We start from the raw sequence: 12,261 nt of genomic DNA on the forward strand, positions 1-12,261 counted from the left end.
CTTCTTCAGACAGGAAGGCCAATCTATTCACCTACGTAAGTGCTGAACCTTTTTCAAATATTCTTCAAGTTTGAAGTTATTTGGAAACTCTTTATAGATGGTGTTTTCTGCAATTTGAGACATTAGTATTCAGTACATGATCCTCATTTTTGGTCACTGTTTTTTCTCAGGTTTGCTTTTAGTACCTTCAGAAGATTCTTGCCTGATGACAAGATTGAAGGTGTTAAAGGCCTCTCTCTTACTGCCGATGGCACAGGTGCAGTTTTCGATGTGCCTGCTGATGATGTGGATGCATTCCTGGAAGGTAAGCTGTATACACCTTTCAGGGCTGATCGTAACCTTATTCCTGTTCTGCTAATTGTTCAAAACATATCACACTGGACTTGTATCCACTGAGATTTTTTCTTCCGCTTTGCAGGCCAAGAAAATGCTCACTCGGTGAACATCGAGGTCCTGGAAAAATTGCCTCCCCTGCAAGACCGAGACCAATCGAGAGGTGGCAACTCAGGTCGAGGAAGGTTCGGTGGCGGCGGCGGTGGCAGGTTCTCTGGCGGTAGAGGCGGCGGCAGCGGTTCATATCGAAGAACTGGTGGTTTCTCTAATGGAGGCGGCCGGGGAAGAGGATATGGTGGTGGAGCTAACAGATTTAATAACAGGAGGAAGTGAAGCTGCAATTTTTGAGTGTCCAATTAATTTTTGTATTTCTAATCGAGGGATTAAACTTATATTATTTAAACCAATATCCATTCATGCAATGACTTACGCTTTTTCGTTTGAATGAAAATGAAACAGTAGCTATTGCTGTGGCAGTCGATCTCCAGATTTGCAAGTATTAACATTGGTTCGATTTCCGCCGTGGACAACGTTCGATCGATAAAGCAAGCAAAGAGGGAGATGGGGCGACAGATGAACCACGGGCCGGCCCGGTTGGTTTTGTCGATTCCGTCCTCGACCGGCCGGCTTAAAGATGTGACCTCAAATAAACCTAAAATAAAGCAAAATTAGACCAGAATTTCTTAGATCATCGATTTTAATCTAATAATTCCCTCAAAACAAAATTCCAATTTCGAGCGATTAGGGGTTCAGCCAAAACGGACCGCGTCGAATGGCAGCTCGCGCGCACCGACTCCTCCTCCCCTCTGCCTTCCACCGAAGCGTGATCCCCGACCCATCTCTCCACCTTTTACCCCCGTTGCTGAGCACCGCAATCTGCAGCGGCGGCCGTCGACGCCGCGTTCGCGCCCAATTAATCGTGGGAAGAATGGCGTCTGGTGGCTCCCGAGCCCCTTCCTCGCCCACGCGCATCACCCTTCCGGGCGGCGACTCCGTCGAGGTCGTAGCCGCCCCCGGCGTCTCCGATTCTGACCTCAGGTTAAAGTTTTGATGCCATTTCTATGACATGCATGCTTATCTCCTATTAAATTTTAGTTATTATTTTACATCTGCATCTTTAATCGCAGAAATGCCATCAGTTCTTCCCTTTTTAAGCAGTGGTTGAAGAATATGCAGAGTGACACTGGCCTTCTAGCGGGAGGGCATATGTCTTTAAGACAAGTGTACATTCAGGTGGCTTGATCTTCTGCTCATCTATGATTAAATCTTAGAAACCAGTTGCAGTTGCACAATTACATTTTTTTCTCCTATCTTGTTGGTGATCTGGTTTTCAAGCCTTTGGAATTCTTGCAGTTTTCTGAATGATTGATATGTTGTTTGCAGGGAGTGGATATGTTTGGTAGAGGTGTTGGGTTCTTAAAGTTCAAAGCAGATGTTTTTGATAAAGAAACACAAGCAAAGGTAACCTAATTATCAATTTTAGGATAATTAACTTTAATGTCCACCATTTTTCGGAAAAAGTGATGTGCTTGTCATATTTGTGTGCTATGTTTGGAAATAAAGTGTTGGATCTTTAAAGTTTAGGACTTTTTTCTTTTGGTGACGAGGAAATCCAAATAGATCAAGCTATATATCACTTATTAGAGACAGATGCTTTGAGAAAAGATCTCATCCTTCCTCAGTGTCTTGTTTTCTTCTATTTGTTGTATGCAAGTGCATATGCTTGTGACCACGTGGCTGCACTTTTGATGTGCGTATGTTTTGATTTACTTTATGTTAAATTACTTCTTTACAAAACTAAAAATAATGTGCTTATCCTTTAGAAGGTGGATCATAACTTTCAATCTAGTACGTGATGTATTTTATATTTTATGCATCTGCAAATATGCCTTATATTTAATTAACAAAACTTGCATTTTGTATGTTGTTGTTGAGTTATGTTAGTCACTGAGAATGCTGTTTTTCAGCTTGAAAGCCAACTAGATTCCTTTGGGTTGTCCTTTCATTTTTCATTTTGTTGAAGGTGTGTTTGACCACTTTCATTGAAACACTTAAAGACAAAAAGGTGGATACTGATGAAAAAATTTGCAGTTTTGAGATCTTGGACAGAGCCCATCTTAACATAACTACATGATGCATAGCAAAATGTACATAAAATGAGATACTAATATGCCTTTTCCTTTTACTGTCTTTGCCTTTTGGTTGTGACTTGTAAATTTGCATTTGCACTCTTTGGAATGCATAGGAAACTTCATATGTGTCCACCATAGTTAACTCGTTCATTAAGCAGAACTGTGGAAGCATAAGAAGAAAAAATGTCTCTTCATATGTGTCCACCATAGTGAACCATTCATTAAGTAGAACTGTGGAAGTATAGGAAGAATAAAATGTCTCTTATTAACATCAGGAACACTGTCATAGAAGATATTCTGTAAACAAAGCTTATTTAGCATACTTAAACACAAAATACTTGCAGTCTTCGAGAGATGAGCACACTTTACCCAAGGAACCTGCCTATTTGTCTCAAACTTTTTTTCTTATTGCTTCTTGAAGAATAGGCAAGTTTCTGAAACTAAAATAGAAATGCTCAGGATGCAGCAACAAACAAGTATCACAGTTATCATGTATAAAATACTGATGTTGTAGAGTTGAAGGCCACATGCATGCATTGTGGTAATAATCACATGTATACATTATTCATTTAAAATATCACCATCTTTTGTTGAACTGCATTTACTTGTTTCATGAATTTTTTTCTGATTGTAGCATTCTGCTGAGAAGTTAATTTCTTGGAATGGTTTTTGATATTACATGTGTTTACTATGTTCTATCATGTTATCTGTGATCTGCATAAGATTAAAACTTTTAACTTATGTGAGCTTTGCATCTTTAGTTACTAGTTATGAGCATTTATTTATATGTAAGATCTTGTTCGGTTTGTTTATGTGTCCTTTATAATATCTTTAGATTCCAGGAATTGTGTTTGCAAGGGGACCAGCTGTTGCTGTGTTGATTCTTTTAGAGTCGAGAGGAAAAACTTATGTTGTTCTTACAGAACAGGTATGCTCCAACACTGAGAACAGATTTTATGAATAACTTGGCCTTTGATGCCTTAAGGGCACAGCCTGATAGAATCTCAAGACAATTATGAGCTATAACAAGTTATTTAAATCTATTTAGTATCTACAGAACTCTAGACTTTATGCTATCTGATTTCTTGAAAATCTGATAAAATTTACTGAATATTTAAGCCTAGGGTTCCTGTTGGAAAACTCATTTTGGAACTCCCAGCTGGCATGATAGATGATGAAGGCGGTGATGTTGTTGGCACAGCAGTTCGTGAGGTAATATCCATTATTTTAATTTGTTTTTCACCCACTTCAATAAAAGGATGCATGTTTCGTTTGAATATTAACCTTATGAATGGAAGGTGCTGCACTTATCAGATTTGAAGGGGTAGTCAAGTGCATAGCCCTAGGGAAGGGAATATATGACTACTATTTGAATAACATGTTGATCCCCATGTAATTTGGTGGATTAGATTATTTAGTTGGGGCTATGCAAATGAACCTATTATTCAAAACTTACTTTGGGATGATCATGATCATACATTTCATATCTGCTATTTGAACAACATGTTGATGCCCATGCAATTTGGTGGATTAGATAATTTAGTTGGGGCTTTGCAAATGAACCTATTAAACCTGTGACATCTTGGTTAGTCTCACACTCAAGGTGGGAGAGTGATTGTAATTATTTATAGGGCTAGATTAGCCTATTACCATTTTTGAGTTGCTGAGTTTTGTCGTCTTTTAGGATTGAATGTGACAATGTAGAGTCATTTCTGGATTGGGCTATAAGCCTCACAAGCGGCCTACTAAAATGCATAAGCATTCTTGGCTAGGTGGTTTCAAAGCTATTGGATCAATAGTCCAACGGGTTGGGGTGACATAAGTTCCTCCAATTAAAGGCTCGGCGTTCTTGTTAAAACCCAATGCCCAACATAGTTCAGAATCATCCCATAACATGTGACATGATTTATTGTCCAGTCCAGTCCAATTATGGCTCCACATCTGGTATGACATGGGCAATTTCCATAGTATGTGACATGACTTATAGTCAAGTCCAATGGTGGCTCCATGTCTGATATAACTGGAGCAGTTTCCATAGTAGGCGACATGACTTATAGTCCAGTCCAATGATCACTCCACATCTGATATAACTCGAGCAGTTTCCATAGTAGGTGACATGACTTATAGTCCAGTCCAATGATCACTCCACATCTGATATATCTCTCGTCCATTCACCTTAGATGCTTAGTTTGCTAAGATACTATTTGTCATGATTGATTCTGGTGGACTATTAACTCAATAACTTGGAGGCTGCCAAACTATATTGCTAATCAATGCTTAAAACAAAGTTATTGCTAATCAATCCCCCACTTTTGACGTGGGACTATTAGCATGTCACATAGCCAAACTTAGTAATTAAATGGAACCATTGCATTTGATTTGGTGCTGGTTTAGATTTTTATATCAATCAATTTGGGTTGATTAAACGATGGACACTCCTGATATAGTTTCATTTGGGGTTAAAAAATTCATTCAAACAAAACTGAATATGATATATTAAATGCTATATATAAACAAACATAGAAATTATCTATTTCGTCATTTTTTAAGATTTAAAGATTTATTGAAACATAGGCTTTTACATGAAAGATCTCTTCTGCTAATGGAAAAATGAACATAGATCTCTTAGTTTTGTCAGAGATTCAACTTGTACTTGTCTTCTGAATCAGCTACTTATAGCATGAACTGGATCAATATGGAGATCAATAATTGGACCAAAACTTCTCTTTTTGACATACAAAACAGTATTGGCCATCATGTTCCATTTTGGGCTGCAGGGTTTCTCCTCATTGTAATTTGCAATAGAGACAAATCATATATATCCTTTAAGACAAATCATAGGATGATGGTATTTCCAGCATTTTCATATTTGACACATGAATCCTTTGCTTATTGAACACTAGTCATAACTGATATAAGGATAGTTGATGATGCAGATAGCCTGGGCATGCATGACAAAATCTTTACAATGGTATATATTGTATTTACACCTTTAGGAGTCAATATGATGCTTCCAGACTTTACATGTATTGTATGTGCAGTTATCCGTCTTTTAAGCTCTTAAGTTTTAAGTTCAAGATAATTATTTAATGTACAGGCACTCCAATGTCTGTCTTATGTTTCTTTTATTTTGTCAATGATGCATGATAAATCACTGACAGGTTGAAGAGGAGATAGGGATACACTTGAACAAGGAGGATATGGTGAATCTTACAGCATTTCTTGATCCTGTAACCGGATGCAAAGTTTTTCCATCACCGGTAAATTGATGAAACTTCTCCCAAGTTGCATTAAAATTAATGGCATGACCAGGAACCACAATTCCATGTGCCGTCAATCTAGAATGGATACAGAGTGAAGTATAAAATGTCACCGACAAGGATGGGTATAAAGGGTGGCTTATTTATTTCCATTTCAAGGGATCCATTAGTGTCAAATCTCAAATATCAGCTTATTTTGTTCTCATTGATTCAAATGTCTTGACAAGTCAGACAAGATCAATGATTTAAAAAGCGCCAAGGTCCCAAAACGCTTGCCCAAACGAAGCGAGACACTCTGAAATATTAAAATATAAAAAAATATATAATATAATAAAAATATAATTATTTAAATAAAAATATGATATTAAATTAAAAATATATTGTTTATAGTATATTACTTACTGTTAACAGTAGTTAGAGGGGAGAAAAAATGTTAATAGTAACGGAGGATTAGTTTAAGATTGTTGCGGTAGTGCTGCAAACGACAACAACAACAGAAGCTGCGGACAAAAACATCGGTAGCGACGGAAGCTGTGAACAACAGTAGTGACAGCGACGAAAGCTGTGGATAGCAACAATGGTGGAAGCTCCAGAGGAAGTTTGTCGGTGGTGAAGGAACCTACAGTCCACTCCGTCGACAATGGAAGGAATTGCACACAGAGCAACAGCGGAAGGAAGCTACAGGGACCGTCAGACTCGTCCATTAGCGACAGAGGAAGGCTCGGTCCGCTGCATATGCGGTAGAGGCAGCAACAGAAAGCATCAACAACAAAGGCAAAAGCAGTGCTAGGGTTCCTCGAGGTCGCGTGGGCGTGAAGGGTGGCTTTTGAGGTAAGAAACTACGTTATTTAACCGAACCAGACTTTTTAAACTACGTTATTTAACCAAACCAGACTTAAAAAGTCTGGTTCGGTTCGCTTAATTGAATCGAGCAAGGACCCAACGCCTGGTCTCGGGCGAGCGCCCAGGCAACGCCTCTTCGAAGCATGCCGTCTGGCCTTTAAACGAGGTGCTCTCGCCTCGCCTTGCCCGAGCGCCTGAGTGCCTTTTTAAATCACCGGGTAAGATGACTTGCAAGTCAGTGAAAAATCTTAAAGTTTAACAAATCTAAAGCAGATTCAACATAAATGTTAAAGGGAAAATATGTAAAATGTGTGATACAGTTTGCAGAACAAGAAAGAAAATACCTTTTAGTTCAGATATAATAATCGCAACTAATATTCTACATCAATTGGGTAAAGAGCTGAGCAACAATGAAGGTCATGCTTGCTAGTGTATTCAAAGGCGGCGGCGTTTGTTATAAGACGTGACACACCACCAGAAAAATAATAAAGTTAGATTTTGCCTGATAATGTGGAACATAAATTGTATTACAAAGTCCTTGACTAGTAAAACAATTTGAAATCTACAAATTTGACAAAATATAATCTTAAATATTGGTGATGGTGTACCAGGTTCATTTACCAAAGGTTGAGAATCGAAGACTTATTCGATATATTTTTACATCTAAAACATTAATTTAGTGATGGGTGTACTAGATCCTCTTACTAAAGGTTGAGGATTTGAAACCTCATCCGATTTATATTTTGAAAGTTGTCAGCTAACTTATTTGGTAAAGATCTTGATAGTTTATCGCAAGGTCTTGTGTTCGAATCTCGTCTTCATTACTTATTCTTTGCGAAAAAAAAAAAACCCTTCAAATTTTCAAAGGTTATAGGATGAAGCAGAAAGCTTACCTTAAGGAAACATCTACATTTGCCAAGATTTACAAAACACAACGAGGAGTATAAAGAAATCTTGCAAATAAAGCATAAGTGGCCCCAATCTGTAGAAGATTTTACTCTCTAGGTTGTGACTATATTTTCAGGGTGAGAAGGTATTCTCAGTTTTGGAATTTTGTCCATGTAACCATGAGCTGTTGATCTCTCTCCTGCACCATTTTAAGTCAGTCTTCAAGGGAATTCACAGGGTTGTATGTGTAGATCTTCTCTATTGAAGTCGTCAAAATATGCTATGAACATTTTGATTGATTTCCAGTGGAATGATATAATTGCCGCATCACATTGCAGTTCAGACTTTGTTATTTACTTTCAAACCCACAGGATTCTTCTTGTGCTTTGTTAGGGTGGGTGCGACGAGGAACTGAGCCTGTTTCTTTATAGAGGCCATGTAGAGGAGGAGATCATAAGTGCCCTGCAGGGAAAGGAGATGGGCCTCCGTGATCATGGTGAGCTGATTAAGGTACATGTTGTTCCTTACGATACACTTTGGCGTGTGACTGCTGATGCAAAAGCTCTAGCTGCAATTGCCCTATATGAAATGGCGAAGAGGAATGGCTTTTTGCCTTGAACTGCTCGACTCGAGTATGCTGTGCAAGTCCATATACAAATTCCCTGAAGCTGCCTTTTGTCAACATTTCACATTGGAGATTTGCTCTCTTTCATTTAGCCAATAAATCTTTGTATTTGGTGTCACGAATTGTATGCAATTTTTCCTTTGATAAGCAGATCTGAATTTGCTGATTTAAGCAGTGAAGGTAATTAGATGACTTGTCTATAGGACATTTTGAGCTACCGGACAGATTAACCACATTGTTCAATTCTAGATTTGATGGAGTGACATATGTGAGAAAGTAAACATGTTATTTTCTTTTGGAAAGACTAATTTTTTTCGTCTGATTTGTTAATGTGTTACCAAATGTGTTATCTTTATTTTTTTTATATGAATGATAAGTGATGAAAGCAAGATTCGATATTTTTCTTTTTCTGGATATATTCAATTCAAATGGATATTGGAATCAATTCGATATGATCTATCTAAACAAAGATTGCAATTGAGATCGTATGACTACATGATCAGATGGGGCCTCATGTTGGACATCAAGAACATGTAAATTGAGGAATTCATAATGCAAGTCAGGTTAGAATCGAGTCAGGTTGATTCAACAAGGCATCTTATAGTAGTTCTTTTTCTTTTTTAATGAAGCTTATTATTTATATCCTTTTTTTATTATTGATTTTTTTTTTACCATTGATAATTTTTTAAAAAATAAAAAATATTATTTTATTACTTATTATCTTAGGAATGTCGATTTTATTTTATATTATTTTTTACCTCTTATTTCATGTTTGCTTCTTTTGCTAATGGTCGTCATTGATGCTATAAATGTAGCCCTCCGAGAAGAAAGAAGAAGAGGAAGAAGAAGAAGAAGATATTTAAGTTAAAAGAAAATTAAAATAAAATTATAAATAGTAAAAGAAAAATACAAATGGTAATCTTCTTTTTTTTTTGTATAATAATTAAATGGTGGATTTATCATAGAATCTTCCCATCAACAATTAAACTGTTGTGTAAGTTCCTCCCGCGTTCTTCCATTGCATTGGCTACAGCAGCATCAGCCCGCCGTCCACATCGTCACCAGCCCGTTGACTTGGCGATGGAGCTTCTCTCGGAGGAGAGGATCGTGAGCCGGATATAAGTCAAGGAAGGCCGTCAGATGAACTACGCCTTGCCCCTCCAACAGCTCATCGGGTCCGAAGTCAACAGCCTTCGTCACGAACCCGTGCGACGCACAGATCGGGGTCCACTGTCGCCAGACCCTAATATGGACGACCATCCGATGGATATGGAACAATGATTTAGCAGAGGATCCTTCTTGTGGTCGTCTGCTTTGATGCCCATCGCAACACAAGCCCTCCCCCTTCCCATCCATTACAGCCCTTCTATATATCAGTCGCTTAGATGGGCAAGGGCGGTGAAGTAAGCGGAGATGGGGCGAAGGTGGAGGAGGAGAACATGGCCGCCTGGTTGGTGGCTGTTAACACCCTCAAGATCCAACCTTTTCGACTCCCGCCTCTGGGTTTGGCCTCTCTTCCATTGCTTGATTGCTTCTATGGGTGGTATGATTAGCATTATACTGCTATCTAGTTTAGATGTTCTTACTCGGGACTCAATTTTGACCATGGAGTATGGATTCGAGCAGAAACATGGATCTTTCTTTCTTTTCTTCTTCCCTTTGCTGGAGTTGTCTTGACGCTTGTTTGATCGGGATTACTGATCAAAATCGAAATTTTCAGGGCCTCACGACGTTCGGGTGAGGATGAAGGCTGTCGGCATCTGTGGCAGTGATGTCCATCACCTCAAGGTTATTGAGTGCGAACATGTCACAAGTTGTGTATCAATTGAGTGCTAAATTGGGATGAATCAAATGATTGTCCCTTCTCATTTTCCTCTGAATACTGCAGACCATGAGGTGTGCCCATTTCGTTGTCAAAGAGCCCATGGTAATCGGGCATGAGTGTGCTGGTGTGATAGAAGAGGTGGGCTGCGAAGTGAAGTCCCTGGTTGTGGGTGATCGCGTGGCGTTGGAACCTGGAATCAGTTGCGGGCACTGCAAATACTGCAAGGGTGGCCGCTATAACCTTTGCCGCAGCATGAGGTTCTTCGGTTCACCCCCTGTCAATGGCTCCCTAGCTAATCAGGTGATCAGGCTTAGATTTTACTAGAAATATTATATTTGTTCTAAAATAAGAAGAAGCTGTAATGCCGAATCGAATCTTGAGGTAATTTGCTTTGTCTAATGAATAGGATTCCCTAGTAACATGATTAAGCAACAATCAATCAAGAATTACAACCAAGTCTCTATGATGTGTTTTTTATGTTGCTACTCATACAAGAGAAGGTTAAAATGCATAACAAACTTCTAAATCGAACCGTGTCTCTGTCTGTGTCCTTTGTTTCTTTTCAACATAAAGCGGTATGCAAACAGGAGAATCATTGTCGGGCCATCAGCTTCACAACCTTGTTAATAAGTTGATAATCTTCAGCTACAAGTTATATTCTTGCTAATAATCATGCATCTTACCATATATTACATGCAACACAGCCTGTATAATTGCATCAAAATTTAGTTTTTAGAAAAATTTTGTGCACTGTTGCTGGTTTGGGAATTAATAATAAACTTGTCCTGCATTTACAGGTGGTACATCCTGCTAATTTGTGTTTTAGGCTCCCCGAGAACGTGAGCTTGGAGGAAGGGGCAATGTGTGAGCCCCTTAGTGTTGGGATTCATGCTTGCCGTCGTGCTATTGTAGGTCCGGAGACTAATGTGCTAATTATGGGCGCTGGCCCGATAGGGCTGGTTACGATGCTTGCAGCTCGAGCTTTTGGTGCTCTACGGATCATCATGGTGGATGTTGATAGTTATCGCCTATCTGTGGCAAAAGCTCTTGGTGCAGATGACTTTGTAAAAGTTTCTACAAACAGTCAGGTTTTTGCCTATTTAGTCACTTAAATCAAGAAGCAGTAGTGCATATATTGTGCTATTTAGTCACTTTCATTTTTAGTCTGCACATTCTTAAACACAACAACAACACCAATAGCAAGCTGTGATGTCCCCAACTATTTGCAGTCAGTTTACCTTGATGCTATGATTGTCGTAAGTTACGAATATTTATGACATTACCCAACTAGAAATTCTCTTGTCATCAATACTTGGAAGCAACTTTAACCAGACAGGTATTATCATTTGTCATGCTTGAATTTTAAGCAATAGATTTCCTTTATGTCTGTGCATCATACCCTTCATCATAGTTATTGCATTTTATTGAGTTTATAGGGGATGCCAGCGTTAGTGGTCGCTTGTGTTGTGGCCTCTAACACAATTACTTCTGTAGGACGTAGATGAAGAGGTTATTCAGATACAACAGGCTATGGGCAATGATATCGATGTGAGCTTTGACTGTGCTGGGTTTAGCAAAACAGTGTCAACTGCCTTGAATGCCACCCGTGCTGGTGGTAAAGTTTGCCTCATAGGTATGGGACGTAATGAGATGACTGTCCCCCTTACTCCTGCCGCAGCAAGGTATAACCTTCTGCATGACTGATCTGTGGAAAGTGTTAGATGCTTGAGAGATATTATTGAACATATGAAAGAATAATACATAACTTGATAATAGACGTTGATTCGTTATTGGCTGATAATAAGTTCCTTATGTATGTTGGTTGCAGAGAGGTGGATGTCATCGGCATTTTCCGCTACAAGGATACTTGGCCACTATGTCTTGAGTTTTTGAGGACTGGAAAGATCGATGTCAAGCCTCTGATAACACACAGATTTGGGTTCTCCCAGGAGGAGCTGGTGGAAGCCTTTGAAGTTAGCGCTCGCGGTGGTGATGCTATAAAAGTGATGTTCAACCTCTAGCTTCCAAGACATATTGGTCATCAAGTGCTTGTAGCAGTTAAGCTTGTCTGGAAAGAGTTGTGATTGCAGGAAGATGATGGTGGTGATGCTCTAAATTGATGTTGAAACTCCTGCTGAAAGACATGGTTATCAAGTGTTTGTAGTGTGTTCATGTCATTGCAGTTCTTCTAAGAAGATGTTGGTGATGATGCTATGAATTTGATGTATAAATTATAAATTGTAGCAGCATCAAAAAATGGTCATCAAGTGCTTGTAGCAGTGTTCTTCGATAAAAGGGGTTGATTTGATCAAACAAAATGATATGGTGATTGAATGCTTCCTTCGCCTTGGTTAA

General features: G+C 38.9%; 2 protein-coding genes across 2 annotated transcripts; both read left to right on the plus strand.

The window, feature by feature from the left end:
• On the plus strand, positions 1-8,403 carry LOC135666157 (nudix hydrolase 14, chloroplastic-like). The gene is made up of 9 exons (XM_065177728.1): positions 1-35; positions 171-304; positions 419-1,371; positions 1,461-1,566; positions 1,717-1,794; positions 3,301-3,393; positions 3,585-3,677; positions 5,627-5,725; positions 7,850-8,403. Exons 3-9 carry the CDS (start codon positions 1,106-1,108, stop codon positions 8,072-8,074), a joined length of 960 nt encoding a protein of 319 aa, XP_065033800.1. The 5' UTR covers positions 1-35; positions 171-304; positions 419-1,105; the 3' UTR covers positions 8,075-8,403.
• A 737-nt stretch (positions 8,404-9,140) lies between these two features.
• On the plus strand, positions 9,141-12,261 carry LOC103983247 (sorbitol dehydrogenase-like). The gene is made up of 6 exons (XM_065177816.1): positions 9,141-9,584; positions 9,802-9,869; positions 9,970-10,206; positions 10,704-10,994; positions 11,401-11,588; positions 11,735-12,261. Exons 1-6 carry the CDS (start codon positions 9,467-9,469, stop codon positions 11,925-11,927), a joined length of 1,095 nt encoding a protein of 364 aa, XP_065033888.1. The 5' UTR covers positions 9,141-9,466; the 3' UTR covers positions 11,928-12,261.

This window comes from Musa acuminata, unplaced genomic scaffold (genome assembly GCF_036884655.1).
Source record: "Musa acuminata AAA Group cultivar baxijiao unplaced genomic scaffold, Cavendish_Baxijiao_AAA HiC_scaffold_1077, whole genome shotgun sequence".
NCBI lineage: Eukaryota > Viridiplantae > Streptophyta > Magnoliopsida > Zingiberales > Musaceae > Musa > Musa acuminata.